We start from the raw sequence: 20,577 nt of genomic DNA, 5'->3' as shown, positions 1-20,577 counted from the left end.
AGTCCTTTCCAGGAGAAAAACTGAACGCAAAAAATGTGTCTCCATTCAAGTGTCTGAAGCCTTGAGAAGCACCAGGACTCTTGTCTGTGGTTGGAAATACCTGAGGCAGGAGAGTAGCAACACTTTGAAAACTGGCAAGAAACAACCTGCAGGGCTGCAGAAATCCAGCCTGACAGTGATTTGGGCCCTTGATGACTTCAGCTCAGGTACTTCAGCCAAGAACACTCATACATAGAGAGACAAATTACAGCCCAGGAACTTTCAGGCTCTTTATATTCATGGGCTGCTCAGAAGATTCTTGGAAGCTGCCTGGAAATTTATGAGCAGTTTGTGAATGAAATTCTTTTGCCAACAGCTCTCTGCATTTGCGAAGTCTTCTGGCCTGACTGTAATAACTGGCATCAAGTCCAGCATGAGCAGAAATATTTGTCACCTGCATTATGAGGAAGGGGCCTGTCCAGAGCACTACCAAACAGAAAAGAAACTTTCCGTTATTGAGCAGGATGCCATATCAGGACCCTCGTGAAAACAAGTCACTTTCTATCTGCCTTTCAGTGGAAATCTGCCAAGTAAAACCCTGCCCTTCTACTAGAGAAATCACTTGTGGGTTCCTTGAGACTTTCCAGCCATTTTTGTTAGCATGAAAATTATTACCTTAATCCTGAAAAAGCTAAACATGCTGTGCAAGCTCTGGAATATGTTCCTATCTGAAGAGTGTGGTGGTTCCAGCCCAATCTCTGAGACTCTGTAGCACAAAAACACAGCAGTTCACAGCCCAGGACATTTTTTAAAGGGGAGCAGACAGGCACAACACAAACAACTCTGGAGCCATATTTACCTGGCCAGGATGTGAGAGATAGGGGAAGGTGATGGGGAAGAGAAACAGATCAAAGAAGGTAGCCTCCCCCATGTGTGAAGAAAGTTAACTGGCTTCAAAGGCTTTAAAGAGAACAAGAGCGAGCATGCGGCAGGAGCAGTTAGCTGGAGATGGACTGCATGTATCTCGGAGAAAACTGATATTTGCCGCTCTCTGCTTTGCTGCCCAGTGTTCCGGGGGTGCGGGACTGGTGATGTCAGTGTGATCCGTGTGGGAAAAGGAGAAAGAACTGGGGGCTCAGGCTCAGTGCTGTGTGGAGGGTTTGTGTGCCTGTAGGGTGCGCCGGCAGCACCATGAATCTCTCATCCTTGCTACTTATGCAGCCACTTCCTGTAACTTCATTCATGCGCAGAACGTAGCTGGGTTAGAAGAAAAGGAACAAAATACAAGAAAATGTTAGAGGTTTGGCTCTGGGATATTGCTGGACAATTATAAAGAAAAGAAAAATGAGTAAAAACCTGGTTACAGAAATTCCCAGCTGTGAAATGTTTTGTATGAAACTAAAGTAATAGCCTGGAAAATTCCTTTGCAGCATCCCAGATATTGAGATTTGAGTGTTCACATTTAGGAGAAGCAGGTCTACATGAGGCAGAAATCCAGGTGTGTCTTGTGGGTACATATCATGTATGCTTTCCTGGGATACTGGCTGTGAATGCAACATGTCGTGGTGTGTGCACAGACACATGTTCACATGCTTGCCCCGTAGTTGTCTGATGGTGGAAGCCAGTATGATATAGAGGAAGGAACACAGGACTGGGATTCAGGGAGGTCCTGAGTTCTGATCCTGTCTCTGCCACTGAACTCACCATGTGGCCTTGGGCAAGTCACTTCCCCTTTCTCTTTCTGAGCTTCCCCATCTCTAAAATGAGGATAGTATTCACCCACCTTCCTTACTGGGGTGTTGTGGGATTATGAATGTTCAGTGCTTTAAACTAATGTGGTGTCTTTTAAGTAGCTATAAGTGTATGTACATGAGCGACAGGCACTGCCATGGGGAAGAGTAAAAGGTAAACTATATAGCGAGCAATTGACTCTGTCCCCGACATTCCCAAATCCGCAATTATTGAATTCTTAATTATCCCTCATTTGAATAAAAGTGGAATTCATTCTGCTGAGGGGGTGTGACCTTCCAGGAACCTAGGGATGGCTCCCTGAAGGGAATCCAGAGCTCTTCACAGCTGCGCCATTAGGTTATTCATTTCACTGAAGGCTGCAGCTGTCAGAAACAAATGGCATGTGAGCAATTTTTTTAAAAAGGGCTCCTGGCAGAAGTGATGGGAGTATTCCTGAGCTCAAATATCTCTAGGGGACAAGATGTAAGAGTGGAGGCGGCATCCTTCCCACTAAAGCCCAGACAAGCTTGAACCACGGTATCAGTGATATCCAAATAATAATAAATAATCACTAGATTAATGCCAACCCAACCAGCACCTTACAAGAAATGGAGGCACCAACTCTGTTCTCATCATAGAATCATAGAATATCAGGGTTGGAAGGGACCCCAGAAGGTCATCTAGTCCAACCCCCTGCTCAAAGCAGGACCAATTCCCAGTTAAATCATCCCAGCCAGGGCTTTGTCAAGCCTGACCTTAGAAACCTCTAAGGAAGGAGATTCTACCACCTCCCTAGGTAACGCATTCCAGTGTTTCACCACCCTCTTAGTGAAAAAGTTTTTCCTAATATCCAATCTAAACCTCCCCCACTGCAACTTGAGACCATTACTCCTCGTTCTGTCATCTGCTACCATTGAGAACAGTCTAGAGCCATCCTCTTTGGAACCCCCTTTCAGGTAGTTGAAAGCAGCTATCAAATGCCCCCTCATTCTTCTCTTCTGCAGGCTAAACAATCCCAGCTCCCTCAGCCTCTCCTCATAAGTCATGTGTTCCAGTCCCCTAATCATTTTCGTTGCCCTTCGCTGGACTCTCTCCAATTTATCCACATCCTTCTTGAAGTGTGGGGCCCAAAACTGGACACAGTACTCCAGATGAGGCCTCACCAATGTCGAATAGAGGGGAACGATCACGTCCCTCGATCTGCTCGCTATGCCCCTACTTATACATCCCAAAATGCCATTGGCCTTCTTGGCAACAAGGGCACACTGCTGACTCATATCCAGCTTCTCGTCCACTGTCACCCCTAGGTCCTTTTCCGCAGAACTGCTGCCTAGCCATTCGGTCCCTAGTCTGTAGCTGTGCATTGGGTTCTTCCGTCCTAAGTGCAGGACCCTGCACTTATCCTTATTGAACCTCATCAGATTCCTTTTGGCCCAATCTTCCAATTGGTCTAGGTCCTTCTGTATCCTATCCCTCCCCTCCAGCGTATCTACCACTCCTCCCAGTTTAGTATCATCCGCAAATTTGCTGAGAGTGCAATCCACACCATCCTCCAGATCATTTATGAAGATATTGAATAAAACCGGCCCCAGGACCGACCCTTGGGGCACTCCACTTGATACCGGCTGCCAACTAGACATGGAGCCATTGATCACTACCCGTTGAGCCCGACAATCTAGCCAGCTTTCTACCCACCTTATAGTGCATTCATCCAGCCCATACTTCCTTAACTTGCTGACAAGAATACTATGGGAGACCGTGTCAAAAGCTTTGCTAAAGTCAAGAAACAATACATCCACTGCTTTCCCTTCATCCACACAACCAGTAATCTCATCATAAAAGGCGATTAGATTAGTCAGGCATGACCTTCCCTTGGTGAATCCATGCTGGCTGTTCCTGATCACTTTCCTCTCATGCAAGTGCTTCAGGATTGATTCTTTGAGGACCTGCTCCATGATTTTTCCAGGGACTGAGGTGAGACTGACTGGCCTGTAGTTCCCAGGATCTTCCTTCTTCCCTTTTTTAAAGATTGGCACTACATTAGCCTTTTTCCAGTCATCCGGGACTTCCCTGGTTCGCCACGAGTTTTCAAAGATAATGGCCAGTGGCTCTGCAATCACAGCCGCCAATTCCTTCAGCACTCTCGGATGCAACTCGTCCGGCCCCATGGACTTGTGCACGTCCAGCTTTTCTAAATAGTCCCTAACCGCCTCTATCTCCACAGAGGGCTGGCCATCTCTTCCGAATTTTGTGATGCCCAGCGCAGCAGTCTGGGAGCTGACCTTGTTAGTGAAAACAGAGGCAAAAAAAGCATTGAGTACATTAGCTTTTTCCACATCCTCTGTCACTAGGTTGCCTCCCTCATTCAGTAAGGGGCCCACACATTCCTTGGCTTTCTTCTTGTTGCCAACATACCTGAAGAAACCCTTCTTGTTACTCTTGACATCTCTGGCTAGCTGCAGCTCCAGGTGCGATTTGGCCCTCCTGAGAACATTCCTACATGCCCGAGCAATATTTTTATACTCTTCCCTGGTCATATGTCCAACCTTCCACTTCTTGTAAGCTTCTTTTTTATGTTTAAGATCCGCTAGGATTTCACCATTAAGCCAAGCTGGTCGCCTGCCATATTTACTATTCTTTCGACTCATCGGGATGGTTTGTCCCTGTAACCTCAACAGGGATTCCTTGAAATACAGCCAGCTCTCCTGGACTCCTTTCCCCTTCAAGTTAGTCCCCCAGGGGATCCTGGCCATCCGTTCCCTGAGGGAGTCGAAGTCTGCTTTCCTGAAGTCCAGGGTCCGTATCCTGCTGCTTACCTTTCTTCCCTGCGTCAGGATCCTGAACTCAACCAACTCATGGTCACTGCCTCCCAGATTCCCATCCACTTTTGCTTCCCCCACTAATTCTACCCGGTTTGTGAGCAGCAGGTCAAGAAAAGCGCCCCCCCTAGTTGGCTCCTCTAGCACTTGCACCAGGAAATTGTCCCCTACGCTTTCCAAAAACTTCCTGGATTGTCCTCCGTGGTGTGGCGGGTTCCGGAGCTGTGGAGATTTTATAGACAATATAGCCTGGAGTTCTTTTGCTCCTGTTGGTTGCAGACAGACCCTTAGGGTTACATTGTCCAAGCCATGCTTGGAGACTGGGCTGTGTGATTCCTTTTTTAAGTCAGTGTCTAAAATCAGTTCCCTCCATCCCCAGCTGACATTTTCTGGGCTTTGGGGATTGTATCCTGCATGTGGATGCTGCTTCCAACATGCCCTGTACGTACATGTTGGCACTTGATCTTTTCTATAAGAATTAGAACCATCCTTTCCGGACAGTGGGTAGTAACAAATAGGGCAAGAGAAACAGAATAGAAAGTGAGCTCCTTAAATCTGTCCCCATGTCTCCTTTTACCAATGGGGTTACAAATTCACCAAGGTTTAGGCAGCTGAACCCCACCCTCTAGGAATGCAGAGACCCTGTCATCTCTGATGCAAATGTCCATTATGCTCTGACCTCTGTTTGCACAACAGATTCACTGGATCACTCACAATTCCATCCACCATCAGTTCCCATAACAACATATAAGAATGGTCATACTGAATCAGACTCATGGTTCATCTAGCCCAGTGTCCTCTGTCTGATGGTGACCAGTGCCAGATGCTTCTGGCAGTTGGAGGTTCAGGGACATCTCGGAGCATGGGGTTGTGTCCCTGACCATCTTGGCGAATAGCCATTGATGGACCTATCCTCCATGAACTTACTTTATTCTTTTTTGAGCTCGCTTACGCTTTTGGCCTTCTCAGCATCCCATTGGCAATGAGTTCCACAGGCTGACTATATGTTGTGTGTAGAAGTACTTCCTTTTGTTTTTTTTAAATCTGCTGCCTATTCATTTTATTGATTGACCCTTAGTTGTTGTGTTATGTGAAGTTGTGACTGAGGTCACAGGGGGGCCACGCTGAGATTGCTCAATTAGGGCAAACTGTAAAGAATGGGGCAGGCAATCCCCAAAACTGGTGATTATTTTAATACTTAGCTCCATCAAGCTACCAACAAAACAGCTTCTATAATACCTTATTGATTACCCAGAAGCCAAAAACACAGCTCCCTTAAAGCAACCCAGCCTTTGGGCTCCCACCCTGACAGCCAAGTCAAATATGATGAGGATTATTGAAAATCTTGTTCATCATATAAAAGTTCTACCAATCCCAAAGGAAACAATACCTCCTCAGGTCAATGAATATTTTAGATCTTACCCAAAAACACGCTTATAACCAATTCTTATTAACTAAAATTTATTAAAAAAAAAAAGAGAGTGATGATTGGTTAAAGGATTATTATATGTACAGACATGTATAGAGTTATTAGGTCACTCTCATAGTGGAGATGATGAGCTTTAGAGTTGCATAGAGTTCTTTCAGAATTAGTCCACTGGTTCGTTCAATCCAGTGTTCAATATCAGGGTGACCTAGAATGAAACTGGAGATCTCAATCTTGTGGCTCAAACTTCCCCTGATGAAACATAAGCAGATTTGAGATGAAAGGATCAGGTCCCAAAAGCCCTTTATACTTTGTTCGGGCAGCCTCTTGACCACATGCAGTGCTTGGCTGAACAATAGTGTCTTTAAAGTAACCTCCTATTTCCTAAACATCACCGGTAATTAGCTACATGTATTAACATAAATCTCCCACCATTTGCAGGTGATTTGCTTTATACTTCAAAGAGAAATTACGACAGTGATATTACTACATTCATCTGATATGCATCTGAGGAAGTGAGCTGTAGCTCACGAAAGCTTATGCTCTAATAAATTGGTTAGTCTCTAAGGTGCCACAAGTCCTCCTTTTCTTTTTACTACATTCACAGTTCATTTAAATGTTAATATCTCCTTTTGATCTCTGAATTAACAGAATACAGGGATAGACAGGTTTGGTTACATTGTTAACCTCTAACAATATATATGTACACATACAAAAACACAAATATTATCTACTAAAAAGATGGAATATGGGTCAATTAGCCTTTCTGACCCTGTGTCACAGAAGTGTTAAATAATACTTCCCTATTCACTTTCTCCACATGTTGGTGATTTCATACAGATTTAGGTTATTTTATCTCCTCTTCGTCATCTCTTTTCTAAACTGAACAGTCCCAGTCTTTTTAATCTTTCCTTGTACAGAAGCTGTCCTATACTCCCAATCGTTTTTGTTGCCTTTCTCTGCACCTTTTCCAATTTTAATATATTGTAGCAATATAAATATGGGGCAATGAGAACTGCACACAATATTCAAGGTGTGGGCATACTATGGATTTACATAGCGGCATTAGAATATTTTTGTTTTATCTTTCCCTTTCCTGACATTTCCTAACTTTCTATCAGCTTTTTTGACTCCACTGCTCATTGAGCAGATGTTTTCAGAGAACTATCCACAATGACTCCAAGTTTTCCTTCTTGAGTGGTAACAGCTAATTCAGATCCCATAATTTTGTATGTATAGTTGGGATTCTTTTTTCAAATGTGGATTACTTTGCATTTGTCAATATTGAATTTTATCTGCCATTTTGTTGCCCAGTCAATCCAGTTTTGTGAGATTCCTTTGTGACTCTTTGCAGTCTGCTTTGGACTTAACTGTCTTGAGTAGAATCAGAGAAATGTAGGTCTGGAAGGGACCTTAAGAAATCATGAAGTCCAGCTCCCTGCTCTGTGGCAGGACCAAATAAAGCTAGACCACCCCAGGCAGGTGTTTGTCCAACTTGTTTTTAAAAACTATCAGTGATGGAGATTCCACAACCTCCCTTGGAAACCTAGTCCAGAGCTTAACTACCCTTATAGTTAGAAAGTTTTTCCTAACATCTAACCTAAGTCTCATTTGCTGCAGAGAAAGCCCATTACTTCTTGTGCTGCCTTCAGTGCACATGGAGAACAATTGATCACCATCCTCTTTATAACAGCCTTTAACATATTTGAAGAGTGTTCTCTTCTCAGCACTAAACATGCCCAGTTTTTTTAACCTTTCCTCACAGGTCAGGGTTTCTAAACCTTTTATCATTTTTGTTGCTCTCTTCTGGACACTCTTCAGTTTCTCCATGTCTTCCCTAAAGTGTGGCACTCAGAATTGGACACAGTACTCCAGCTGAGGCCTCACCAGTGCCAAGTAAAGCTGGACAGTTAGCTCCCATGACTTATGTATGACAGTCCTGTTAATACACCCCAGAATGGTATTAGCCTTTTTCACAGCCACATCACATTGTTGACTTATATTCAGTTTGTGAACCACTATAACCCCAGATCCTTTCAACAGTACCACCACCTAGCCAGTTATTCCCCATTTATTGAATTTCATTTTGCTGAATTCAGATCAATTCTCCAATTTGTCAAGGTTGTTTTGAATTCTAATCCTGTCTTCCAAAGTGCTTGCAACCCCTCCCAGCATGGTGTTACCCGCAAGTTTTATAAACATACTCTCCACTCCATTATCCGAGTCATAAATGGATAATCCTGGTCCCAGGATGGACCCCTTCAGGACCTGACTTAACATTTTTTTTGCTGTTAGTATTTGTGTCCTTCGCTAGATTGTTTTTCGAATTCTTTCTTGGCCGCCCTTATTATACTTTTACGCTGGACTTGTCAGAGCTTCTTTCTGTTTTTCTCGCTATTTTTCTCTTTGTAGGTTGGGCTTAAAGAACCCACCCTAACATCAGAGCCCATGGGGTTTGCGTGCATTGGAGGGCAGGGAGGGGCTTCTCCCCATGCTATGCCGTTCCTGCAGCCAGGCTGTCATTCAGCACTCTCTCAGGGCCACACTCGATAATGGCAAGTGGTTTACCTAAGCCATGAGCTTGAAGAAAGAATCCTCCCTGGCTCAGGTCATGACAAGTTCGGGAGCATCTGATGATGACTGAAAAGGAAAACGGCTTTGCCTAGGAGCTAGAGGCAGAAGAAAGTTCCCTTGGCAGCTGCTGGGGGCCTGCGTTGCAGTCACGGATTCACTGGTTGGGATGGAGTGTCCTTTGGAAACAAGGTTATCAGGATTTGGGGGCATGGAGGGAAGCGTGAGCTCGTGGTGTGTTCCTAATGTGGCATGCAGCTTTGTCGCTAAATGGCTTACAGGATTGAGAGGGCAGCAAATGGCTAGGGCTGAAGCTCCTGGTCTGTCCCTGAGGTCTCAGAGCTGGCTTAGTGTGATTTGCTGCAGGGAATTACATGGACAGATTCTTTTCACTTGGTGGCTTTATGTGGAACTTCATACACCACTTTGAAACCACTTCCCAGCTTGTACCCTGTGGGGCTCTCCTTTGCTTGTCACCAGACCTGAGAGTGCCAGGCCCCCAAAAGAGATTAGAGCAACTGCTCTCCCGGACCTACTGCTCTCTGGGAGTTACTCTCTTCCTGCCAGCAAAGAGCAGAGAGGGTTAAATGTGAAACACAGCACAGGTTTAGCACAAACCCGAAGACTGCTATTTGACTTTGACTCCCCAGTTCATGCCCTGGCCATGTTTCCTTTTGTTTTGTTTAAAGGCAGAGCACAGTGCCTGGTGGCCTGTTCTGGGAAGGGATTCCCGAACGTCCTTCTGTCGGTGTCTATAATTCTTCAAACACCGTCACAGTGTGTTAATCAAGGAGCTGCATTTCTATGAATAAAGTGCCTTAATCCTGTGGCATTAGAGCAGGGGTGGGCAAACTTTTTGGCCCAAGGGCCTCATCGGGGTTTGGAAACAGTATGGAGGGCTGTGTAGGGAAGGCTGTCCCTCTGCAAACAGCCTGGCCCCCGCCCCCTATCCGCCCCTTCCCACTACCCGCCCCTGACTGCCCCCCTCAGGACCCCTGACCCATCCAACTCCCCCTGCTCCTTGTCCCCTGACCGCCCCCTCCTGGGACCTCCCGCCCCTAACCCCCCCCCCCCCCAGGATGCCCCCCATCCAACCCCCCCCTGCTCCCTATCCCCTGACTGCCCTGACCCCTATCCACACCCCTGCTCCCTGACAGGCCCCCCAGGACCCCCAACCCATACAAACCTCCCCCACTCCTTGTCCCCTGACCGCCCTCTCCCGGGACCCCACCCCCATCCAACTCCCCCTGCTCCCTGTCTCCTGACTGCCCTCCCCCCGAACCTCCGCGCCATCCAACCGCCCCCTATCCCCTGACTGCCCCCCTGGGACCTCCTGCCCCTTATCCAGCCCCCCCGCGCCCTCACCATGCTGCTCAAGCGGCAGAACAGGCTTATGCGGAAGCCTGGGAGGGGGGCAGGTGCAAGCCGCGATGCCTGTGCAGTGGCAGGGGAGAGGGAATAGTGGGGGAGGGGCTGGGGGCTAGCCCCCCCGGCCAGGCAGGACAGTCCTGCGGGCCAGATGTGGCCCACGGGCCGTAATTTGCCCACCTTTCCCTTAGAGGATCGTTTCTGCATTCAATAAGATCCTCACAGCAAAAAATCCAGTTGAAAGGACTTTGAAATTTGCTTGTGTTCTGTTTGGACAGATTATTCCCAAGGATGCACAGGGCCTGCTGTGCTGGGCAGATGAATTCAGGTTTCTATCTTCTCCCAGAAGCTCTGCCCCCCTTTCTGGGAGACAGAGGTGTTCATATCGCACAATCTGCAGCTCGGAAATAAAACCCAAGGAAGGGGAGGCTGTTGGGAAACGAGCTCCATCAGTTGTGTGCTGATGTTCAGTCAGCTCTTTTTCATTCTTCAGTAGGGTAACCAGATAGCAAGTGTGAAAAATTGGCACGGGGGTGTAATAGGAGCCTATATAAGACAAAGCCCCGATTATCAGGACTGTCCCTATAAAATCGGGACATCTGGTCACCCTATTCTTCAGGGGTTTCTTTGGCTTCGGTCCAGACTTAGAATAGAATTTCATTGGTGGAAAGAACATTGACCAGGAAGTATATTTACAAGACAACCTCTGTCTAGTGCAGAGATGCTGAGAGATTCCAGTTGCCAGTGGCGGCGCACACACATTGTAAATCCTGTTGTGTGTTAACCAGATTTGTGTGCTCTTTATTTTGAAAATTTGCCCTAAAATCTTTTCTGTCCGTGGTGTGAGATTAATTTCCCTTTGTTGTTTTATGAAGTGACTTTCAGTGACAAAAGACAGCATGGTGACCACGAGAGTGAAGTGTGGCAGGGCGGATGGTCTTTGGAGCAAACCAGAGCTGCGGCTGCATTTAAGGAGTGGGGTGAAGCTGCTGAAATGCTGTTGTGCCAGGCTCACACCCTCCAGTCTTTCCCTGTCCACTGGCTGAGAGCCCCCTGGTTCTGGACTCCCACTTCTCGTTCCTTGGAACACATCTGACCACACAGTCATAGAATCATAGAATATCAGGGTTGTAAGGGACCCCTGAAGGTCATCTAGTCCAACCCCCCGCTCGAAGCAGGACCAATTCCCAGTTAAATCATCCCAGCCAGGGCTTTGTCAAGCCTGACCTTAAAAACCTCTAAGGAAGGAGATTCTACCACCTCCCTAGGTAACGCATTCCAGTGTTTCACCACCCTCTTAGTGAAAAAGTTTTTCCTAATATCCAATCTAAACCTCCCCCACTGCAACTTGAGACCATTACTCCTCGTTCTGTCATCTGCTACCATTGAGAACAGTCTAGAGCCATCCTCTTTGGAACCCCCTTTCAGGTAGTTGAAAGCAGCTATCAAATCCCCCCTCATTCTTCTCTTCTGCAGGCTAAACAATCCCAGCTCCCTCAGCCTCTCCTCATAAGTCATGTGTTCTAGACCCCTAATCATTTTTGTTGCCCTTCGCTGGACTCTCTCCAATTTATCCACATCCTTCTTGTAGTGTGGGGCCCAAAACTGGACACAGTACTCCAGATGAGGCCTCACCAATGTCGAATAGAGGGGAACAATCACATCCCTCGATCTGCTCGCTATGCCCCTACTTATACATCCCAAAATGCCTTTGGCCTTCTTGGCAACAAGGGCACACTGCTGACTCATATCCAGCTTCTCGTCCACTGTCACCCCTAGGTCCTTTTCCGCAGAACTGATGCCTAGCCATTCGGTCCCTAGTCTGTAGCGGTGCATTGGATTCTTCCATCCTAAGTGCAGGACCCTGCACTTATCCTTATTGAACCTCATCAGATTTCTTTTGGCCCAATCCTCCAATTTGTCTAGGTCCTTCTGTATCCTATCCCTCCCCTCCAGCGTATCTACCACTCCTCCCAGTTTAGTATCATCCGCAAATTTGCTAAGAGTGCAATCCACACCATCCTCCAGATCATTTATGAAGATATTGAACAAAACCGGCCCCAGGACCGACCCTTGGGGCACTCCACTTGACACCGGCTGCCAACTAGACATGGAGCCATTGATCACTACCCGTTGAGCCCGACAATCTAGCCAGCTTTCTACCCACCTTATAGTGCATTCATCCAGCCCATACTTCCTTAACTTGCTGACAAGAATACTGTGGGAGACCGTGTCAAAAGCTTTGCTAAAGTCAAGAAACAATACATCCACTGCTTTCCCTTCGTCCACAGAACCAGTAATCTCATCATAAAAGGCGATTAGATTAGTCAGGCATGACCTTCCCTTGGTGAATCCATGCTGACTGTTCCTGATCACTTTCTTCTCATGCAAGTGCATCAGGATTGATTCTTTGAGGACCTGCTCCATGATTTTCCCAGGGACTGAGGTGAGACTGACTGGCCTGTAGTTCCCAGGATCCTCCTCCTTCCCTTTTTTAAAGATTGTCACTACATTAGCCTTTTTCCAGTCATCCGGGACTTCCCTGGTTCGCCACGAGTTTTCAAAGATAATGGCCAATGGCTCTGCAATCACAGCCGCCAATTCCTTCAGCACTCTCGGATGCAACTCGTCCGGCCCCATGGACTTGTGCACGTCCAGCTTTTCTAAATAGTCCCTAACCACCTCTATCTCCACAGAGGGCTGGCCATCTATTCCCCATTTTGTGATGTCAAATCAGTCATTGCAATATCAGCCTGATAATATCAGACTCTCCTGTGCTTGTGCAGCATCTTCTCTCGTGTGGAACCCAAAACAGTTTTCCAAAACTACAAACATGCAGGAATCATTTCACTGCTGCGATGTACAGAAGTGAAATGGTGAACTGGAAACAGCACAAGTGCCGTTTCGCAGGCTGGGGTGGAGAGCACGTGACACACCCTTTTGCTTACAAGTAAACCTTTATGGAGAGTAATTAGGGAGCCTGCAGTGCCACCTATTTCTGCAGCTGGGAGTAGGCTGCAAACACACCACTCACTTCTGGAATAAGGAGGTTTGTTTTTGCAAAAACAGTGTCTGAAGTGTGAGTACTTCAGGGACATGTAGCTCCTTGATGAAGGAGTCTAATTGGTGGGGAAGACACAGGAAGTGAAGCAGGAGTGAGATGCAGAAGTGTACAGAGGCTTACAGCCCTGGCTCTACATGTTTATTGGCCACAGTAAATATTTTTCTAATGTCAGCCCTTCTGAGCCGCTTCCAGCTGCTCTGCAGATAGATGAATAACTGGTCTCCTCAGAGCAGTCAGTTATTGAGCATTTAGCCTCTTTGAGACTTCGTATGCATTCTCTGCTGCCAATGTACAGAAACCACAGCAAAATGAGTATGAAATAAATCCCTTTGCAATGGCCATCTTGAAAGCAAAAGCCAGAGTTGTCATGCTCAGTGATGAGAACACAACTCCAGGCAGCAGAGATGTGTGCAGAGAGAAGAGATTCCTGCACTCTTCATTCCTGCTAAAAGAAAAGGAGAACTTGTGGCACCTTAGAGACTAACAAATTTATTTGAGCATAAACTTTTGTGAGCTACAGCTCACTTCATCAGATGCATTCAGTGGAAAATACACTGGGGAGATTTATATACACAGAGAACATGAAACAATGGGTGTTACCATACATGCTATAACAAGAGTGATCACTTAAGATGAGCTATTACCAGCAGGAGAGCGGGGGCGGTGGGGGAAACTTTTGTAGTGATAATCAAGGTGGGCCATTTCCAGCAGTTGAGAAGAACGTCTGAGGAACAGTGGGGGGTTGGGGTGGGAAAATAAACATGGGGAAATAGTTTTACTTTGTGTAATGACCCATCCACTCCCAGTCTGTATTCAAGCCTAAGTTAATTGTATCCAGTTTGCAAATTAATTCCAATTCAGCAGTCTCTCTCTGGAGTCTGTTTTTGAAGTTTTTTTGTTGAAGAATTGCAACTTTTAGGACTGTAATCGAGTGACCAAAGAGACTGAAGTGTTCTCCGACTAGTTTTTGATTGTTATAGTTCTTGACGTCTGATTTATGTCCATTTATTCTTTTACGTAGAGACTGTCCAGTTTGCCCAATGTACATGGCAGAGGGGCATTGCTGGCACATGATGGCATATATCACACTGGTAGATGTGCAGGTGAACGAGCCTCTGATAGTGATGTGATTAGTCCCTATGGTGGTGTCCCCTGAATAGCTATGTGGACACAGTTGGCAACGGGCTTTGTTGCAAGGATAAGTTCCTGGGTTAGTGGTTCTGTTGTGTGGTGTGTGCTTGCTGGTGAGTATTTGCTTCAGGTTGGGGGGCTGTCTGTAAGCAAGGACTGGCCTGTCTCCCAAGATCCGTGAGAGTGATGGGTCGTCCTTCAGGATAGGTTGTAGATCCTTGATGATGCGTTGGAGAGGTTTTAGTTGGGGGCTGAAGGTGAAGGCTAGTGGCGTTCTGTTATTTTCTTTGTTGGGCCTGTCCTGTAGTAGGTGACTTCTGGGTACTCTTCTGGCTCTGTCAATCTGTTTCTTCACTTCAGCAGGTGGGTATTGTAGTTGTAAGAATGCTTGATAGAGATCTTGTAGGTGTTTGTCTCTGTCTGAGGGGTTGAAGCAAATGCGGTTGTATCGTAGAACTTGGCTGTAGACAATGGATCGTGTGGTGTGGTCTGGATGAAAGCTGGAGGCATGTAGGTAGGAATAGCGGTCAGTAGGTTTCCGGTATAGGGTGGTGTTTATGTGGCCATCGCTTATTAGCACCATAGTGTCCCGGAAGTGGATCTCTTGTGTGGACTGGTCCAGGCTGAGGTTGATGGCGGGATGGAAATTGTTGAAATCATAGTGGAATTCCTCAAGGGCTTCTTTTCCATGGGTCCAGATGATGAAGATGTCATCAATGTAGCGCAAGTAGAGTAGGGGTATTAGGGGACTAGAGCTGAGGAAGCGTTGTTCTAAGTCAGCCATAAAAATGTTGGCATACTGTGGGGCCATGCGGGTACCCATAGCAGTGCCGCTGATTTGAAGTATACATTGTCCCCAAATGTGAAATAGTTATGGGTGAGGACAAAGTCACAAAGTTCAACCACCAGGTTTGCCGTGACATTATCTGGGATACTGTTCCTGACGGCTTGTAGTCCATCTTTGTGTGGAATGTTGGTGTAGAGGGCTTCTACATCCATAGTGGCCAGGATGGTGTTTTCAGGAAGATCACCGATGGATTGTAGTTTCCTCAGGAAGTCAGTGGTGTCTCGAAACAGAGTGACAGAACCAGAAGAGTACCCAGAAGTCACCTACTACAGGACAGGCCCAACAAAGAAAATAACAGAACGCCACTAGCCTTCACCTTCAGCCCCCAACTAAAACCTCTCCAACGCATCACCAAAGATCTACAACCTATCCTGAAGGACGACCCATCACTCTCATGGATCTTGGGAGACAGGCCAGTCCTTGCTTACAGACAGCCCCCCAACCTGAAGCAAATACTCACCAGCAAGCACACACCACACAACAGAACCACTAACCCAGGAACTTATCCTTGCAACAAAGCCCGTTGCCAACTGTGTCCACATAGCTATTCAGGGGACACCATTATAGGGACTAATCACATCACTATCAGAGGCTCGTTCACCTGCACATCTACCAATGTGATATATGCCATCATGTGCCAGCAATGCCCCTCTGCCATGTACATTGGGCAAACTGGACAGTCTCTACGTAAAAGAATAAATGGACATAAATCAGACGTCAAGAATTATAACATTCAAAAACCAGTCGGAGAACACTTCAGTCTCTTTGGTCACTCGATTACAGACCTAAAAGTTACAATTCTTCAACAAAAAAAACTTCAAAAACAGACTCCAGAGAGAGACTGCTGAATTGGAATTAATTTGCAAACTGGATACAATTAACTTAGGCTTGAATACAGACTGGGAGTGGATGGGTCATTACACAAAGTAAAACTATTTCCCCATGTTTATTTTCCCACCCCAACCCCTCACTGTTCCTCAGACGTTCTTCTCAACTGCTGGAAATGGCCCACCTTGATTATCACTACAAAAGGTCGGTCCCGGTCCCCGTCGTCCCCCCCGTCGTCCCCCCCCCGCCCTGCTCTCCTGCTGGTAATAGCTCATCTTAAGTGATCACTCTCGTTACAGTGTGTATGGTAACACCCATTGTTTCATGTTCTCTGTGTATATAAATCTCCCCACTGTATTTTCCACTGAATGCATCCGATGCAGTGAGCTGTAGCTCATGAAAGCTTATGCTCAAATAAATTTGTTAGTCTCTAAAGTGCACAAGTACTCCTTTTCTTTTTGCGAATATAGACTAACACGGCTGCTACTCTGAAACCTTTCATTCCTGCTGGCATTCTGCAGCTAATTCCTGTTTAAGTGCTGGGGCATGTGGATGCTGTTAAGTGTTGCTCAGTTGTGACTGGGCCCAGCAGGGCACCCTAAGTCTGTGACTGCAGGCAGATTTCACAATGTGCCTTTGCTCCTTGGTTTGTAGTTAGTCCTTAAAGCCACTAATATATAACCTTTACAGAGAGAGAGAATTGGGGCAGGGGAAGAAAAGCAAGATTAGACATATATTCCCACAGACAGACATGCGCACACATTTGCACAGATAGGCGTGTGTGTGCACCATTAAATTACCTTCCATGTGGGTGTTTCTATGCTTTGCACACACAACACATGTGCCCGCACAAATACACACATATGGCAGAGGGTAGGGACTGCCATAAGCATAGAGACCAGGATTGTCCTTCTTGCAGAGCTGTGCTAAGTACCATGAGTGTGAAATGGGTTAGCAAAGCCTCCCTCCTGGCTTCTTTCATGGCCAGTGTCATTTCCGGGGAGAGCCCCAGCTGGCAGATGCATTCAAACACCATCCTGTTGGCCACTGTCAGTGACCAGACAGTCTGTGTTCCAAGTGACTAGGCCCACACTGGAGGGTGTGCACATAGCTACCAAGATTTGGGCAGCTGTGTGTGTGACATCTATGCAAATTATGTAATACGTACAGGGGGTGTTACAATTGCACATAATATAACTTGTTTTTAGCTTTTTCCTAAACCCCGCTCTGGGCCGTCCTTACCCATACACAAAGCTTGCAGCTGCGTGGGGCACCAAATTTCCTGCTCCAGCTCTTCCCCAGCCTCTGCTCCAGCTCTTCCCCAGGCCCCCACCCCTGCTCCACCCCCCCATCCGCCTTTTCCCCTGGGACCCCGCCCTAGCCCCCCCTCCCCTGGGCTCTGCAGCCGGGCTGGCACTACTGGTGAGTGCAGGCCCAGCCCCGTCCCCACTCCCCTGGGCTCTGCAGCCGGGCTGCACTTTCCGGCAGCGGGAGTGCAGTGACCAGGCCTCAGCCACGCCACCATGGCCGGGGGGAGCTGTGTAGGGCCCCAGAATTGCTAGGGACAGCCCTGCACACACACACACACACAAACACACCACACCCTAGGAAATACCAAAATGTGTGTTAAAAAAGTATTATTTAGGTCACAAAGTCAAACACTTGAAAGTTAAGAAATGCCAGATGTAAGGAACATTACTGCTGCCTCCATTGTTTATCCAGTATGAAGAATTTGGCACAGTCTAAAAGGCAGTGTGGTCAAGCGAGATTTGGGCTCTGTTGCCAGCTCTACTAAGTGTCCTTGTGCAGCCACAGTGACCACTCTGTGAACTAGGTGAGTGATAGTTGCCTTCTCTGGAGATCGGGTTTGAGGCCTTGGTTAATAACAAGGCAGGTGAAATGCAGAGAAATACAGTACGCTCTGGAGAAGCTGGGCTACTACTCAGCCCTCCTGCCTCCCAGCACAGTGCCCTCTGTTTCAGGGGACTGTGTGTGGTTCTTGTTTCCACAACACTTCACTCAGCATGCAGTGTGGTATGAATTTAGATAGAACATATGGGCCAAAGGTGTTAATGTGACCCAGTCACTGTCCAGCATTAAACAGTTCTAAACAAAGTTCGGGGTTTGGTATCCAGAGACCTCAGTCTGCTTGGTACCATGGTGAAAACACCAGTAAAAGTTCTTTTAAACTTTTAGACACAGGAAAGACAGAAAAAAGAGTTCGAACATTTGAAATGTAAAGTGTTAAAAAGTCAGGCTTTCATTTTATTAGCATCCCTTGTTCCCTTTCCCTTAAGCTAGAGTGAGTTTTTAAAAGGAAGCCCCCTTGTTGGATAGTCGTTTAGGTGGTATCAAAGATGGTAAGAACTCTTCTTTTATCAGAAAAGAGAAGAGGTTAGTTAAGATGGGTTGGAGCTGCCATCATTGCTGCTGCTGTTAAAGTCCAGTCCTGTTTCCTGAGAAGACAAAACAACACAAACAAACACAAAAGAGAAGGGAAAGGAAAGGAAAGAGACCATGCAGCTTCTGTCTCTGGTGTTGACTTTCACTTGCAACCTCACTGCTTGGAAAAACACAGGCCTAGCACATGGTTTACTACCAGCCACTCCGAGACCTGGCAAACTTGTACCAGCATAGGGCTGTTTAGGGCATTGCTTTTAGCCACCTCTTTCTAGCCATAGGCTTACAGCAGTGTTGCAAAATGTACAGTCTTGGCCAGCTAAGCCAGACTCGTATTAGAAGAAAAAAGGAGAGGGATTGGAAAAAGAAGAAATAAGATGGGTAAGGAAAAGGACTCAGGGGATGGAGGAGAGAGACAGTCTCCCATCCTACTAGCCAGTGGAGGTGGCCGTGTCGTCTGAGTCTGGTCAGGAGGAAGGAGGTGGAGGATGGCAGCCGTGATGGTGAAGTTTACTCCTTCCCCTTCTCTCATCTTCCAGTCAGCCAGAATCAGCCTCCATCTGTGCCCTTATTTTCCACCCCAAAGTCTTTTTGAATAAAAACCCAAAGGAAGTGATGGTGGGCCCAATTTTGACAACAGCATGCAGACATCACAGAGCTGTGTGACGCTCGGCAGGTCTTTGGTGCCTGTGTGGCCAGTGGGGAGCATGTAGAGGTGTCTGCGCCAGACAGAACCAGCTGAACACGTTGCAGCTTGTCACTGGCCCAGGGTAGTGAGTTGTTAATTACCGATTGAGGGCCAGGAGCATGGCTGGGCTTATAGGTGTGTCACACTCTGCTTGCTATTGGGAGCCCTCCAGGACGGGGAGGAGCATGAGAGGTTACAAACAAGGGGAGGAAGGCAAGAGAGTGGGAGGGGAGGGGTAACTTGTGCATAATCCTCCATTGGAGCATCTCCCTCTGACCTCCCAAACATGAGGAAGAGGCCATGGGAGGAGTTGCCCCAGCTGTCATGGCTGAATTGCTCTGCGCACAGGGCAGACATGGTGGACAAGCTGCCAGTATTTGGCTGAACACCCCACTGCTTGTAGTTTCGATGAGGCAATGTGTCCTAGTGGATAGAGGATTGGATTGGGACTCCGAAGACGTGGGTTCTATTCCTAGCTCTTCTGGGTGACCTGGGACAAGTCCCATCCCTGTTCTTTGCCTCAGTTTCCCCATCTGTAAAGTGGGGCTAAAGATACTGGCCTGCTTTATGATGCACTTTGAGATCTGCTGGCGAGAAGTGCTAAAAGTCTGAAGGCCTCAGCAAGACTCCAAGGATGTGAGTCACACTCTGATGTGAGTCACGGTTTCGCAGAGGCTCCTGTTTCAGGCTGTGGCTTCAACCCCCAGTGCCTGTTACAAGCTGTGGGATTTTGGTTCCAGGATTCCCATCTGTAGGAGTCATGAGCCAGAGCCCTGAGCAGTGCCCCTGGGCAGAGGAGTGGGTCATTCTCCTCCTGTTGCTGGGTCTCCTTGGGAGAAGAGAACAGACCTTAGGCTAGAGAGTTCCTGTCCTCGGCCCAGGTTCTACTCTCACCCCCCCAGTATTTACAATGAAGCTGATGCTGTGCTCTGCCTTACTGACCTTTCTCTGCTGTTCTCTCCTCAGAGCCTGTGCCAGCAGCGAGACAGAGAGTGAAGCTGGGGACATCATGGACCAACAGTTTGAGGAGATGAACAATAAATTGAACTCAGTAACTGATCCAACCGGCTTCCTGCGAATGGTCAGCAGGAATAACCTCTTCAACAGGTGAGAGCTGGACCCTTCACCCAGCAGGATGCGGGTACAGCCAGCACAGGAGGGAGATGCTTTATTCCTTGAGGGGTTTCTCTTTGGTGTGTAGGATTCTGCCTCCTGTTGTGACACAGTGTGATAGAAATGCTGTTGTGGAACAATGTGAACTCGCTCCCCAGGGGCGCAGCTGAGAACAGAGCTGTTCAGAGTAGGAGCCATGTTCTATGATGTGCTGCCCCTGCCAGGAACCTCCCGAATGCTCTCTATAAGGCCTCTTAAAAAGGGTGGCAGAGGAGCTTGTCCATGCTACAAGCATTCCACAGCCTGTGCATCTGCGTGTGTGTCCATCATTTCACCATCAGCTGTCACTGCAGTCCCTGGTGCTTCCCAGGTGCAAAGTCTGCATGGCAGGTCCCTGGTGCGCATGAGGAATCTGCTCTTCTCCCGTCTCTAGGATACACATTGTTTTTTTGTCTTTCTACCCTTCCTTTCCCTCCCCGGTTAATTTAGTTAGACTGGGAAATGCTTGCTCTGAGAGGAGGATCTTGCACTGCGCCTTGACAAGGGTCAGACTGGATGAGTCTGCATGGAGCGTGTGGGGAAGGGATGCCCATCATGGTGCTGGCCCAGCGT

At 47.3% G+C, this 20,577-nt stretch overlaps 1 protein-coding gene across 2 annotated transcripts in view; it reads left to right on the top strand.

Annotated features, from left to right (window-relative positions):
- Positions 1 to 20,577, top strand: part of TTC28 (tetratricopeptide repeat domain 28) — a 510,509-nt gene that overhangs the window by 440,635 nt on the left and 49,297 nt on the right. For both annotated transcript variants that reach the window (XM_073313673.2, XM_073313672.2), the window contains exon 13: positions 19,819 to 19,959. In XM_073313673.2, coding sequence (XP_073169774.1) covers positions 19,819 to 19,959 — 141 coding nt within the window. The remainder of the gene's footprint in view (positions 1 to 19,818; positions 19,960 to 20,577) is intronic.

The sequence above is a fragment of the Lepidochelys kempii genome, chromosome 15, assembly GCF_965140285.1.
Source record: "Lepidochelys kempii isolate rLepKem1 chromosome 15, rLepKem1.hap1, whole genome shotgun sequence".
Taxonomy (NCBI): Eukaryota; Metazoa; Chordata; order Testudines; family Cheloniidae; genus Lepidochelys; species Lepidochelys kempii.
Note: the sequence above shows the minus strand (reverse complement) of the source record. Positions and strands in the feature narration are given on the sequence as shown.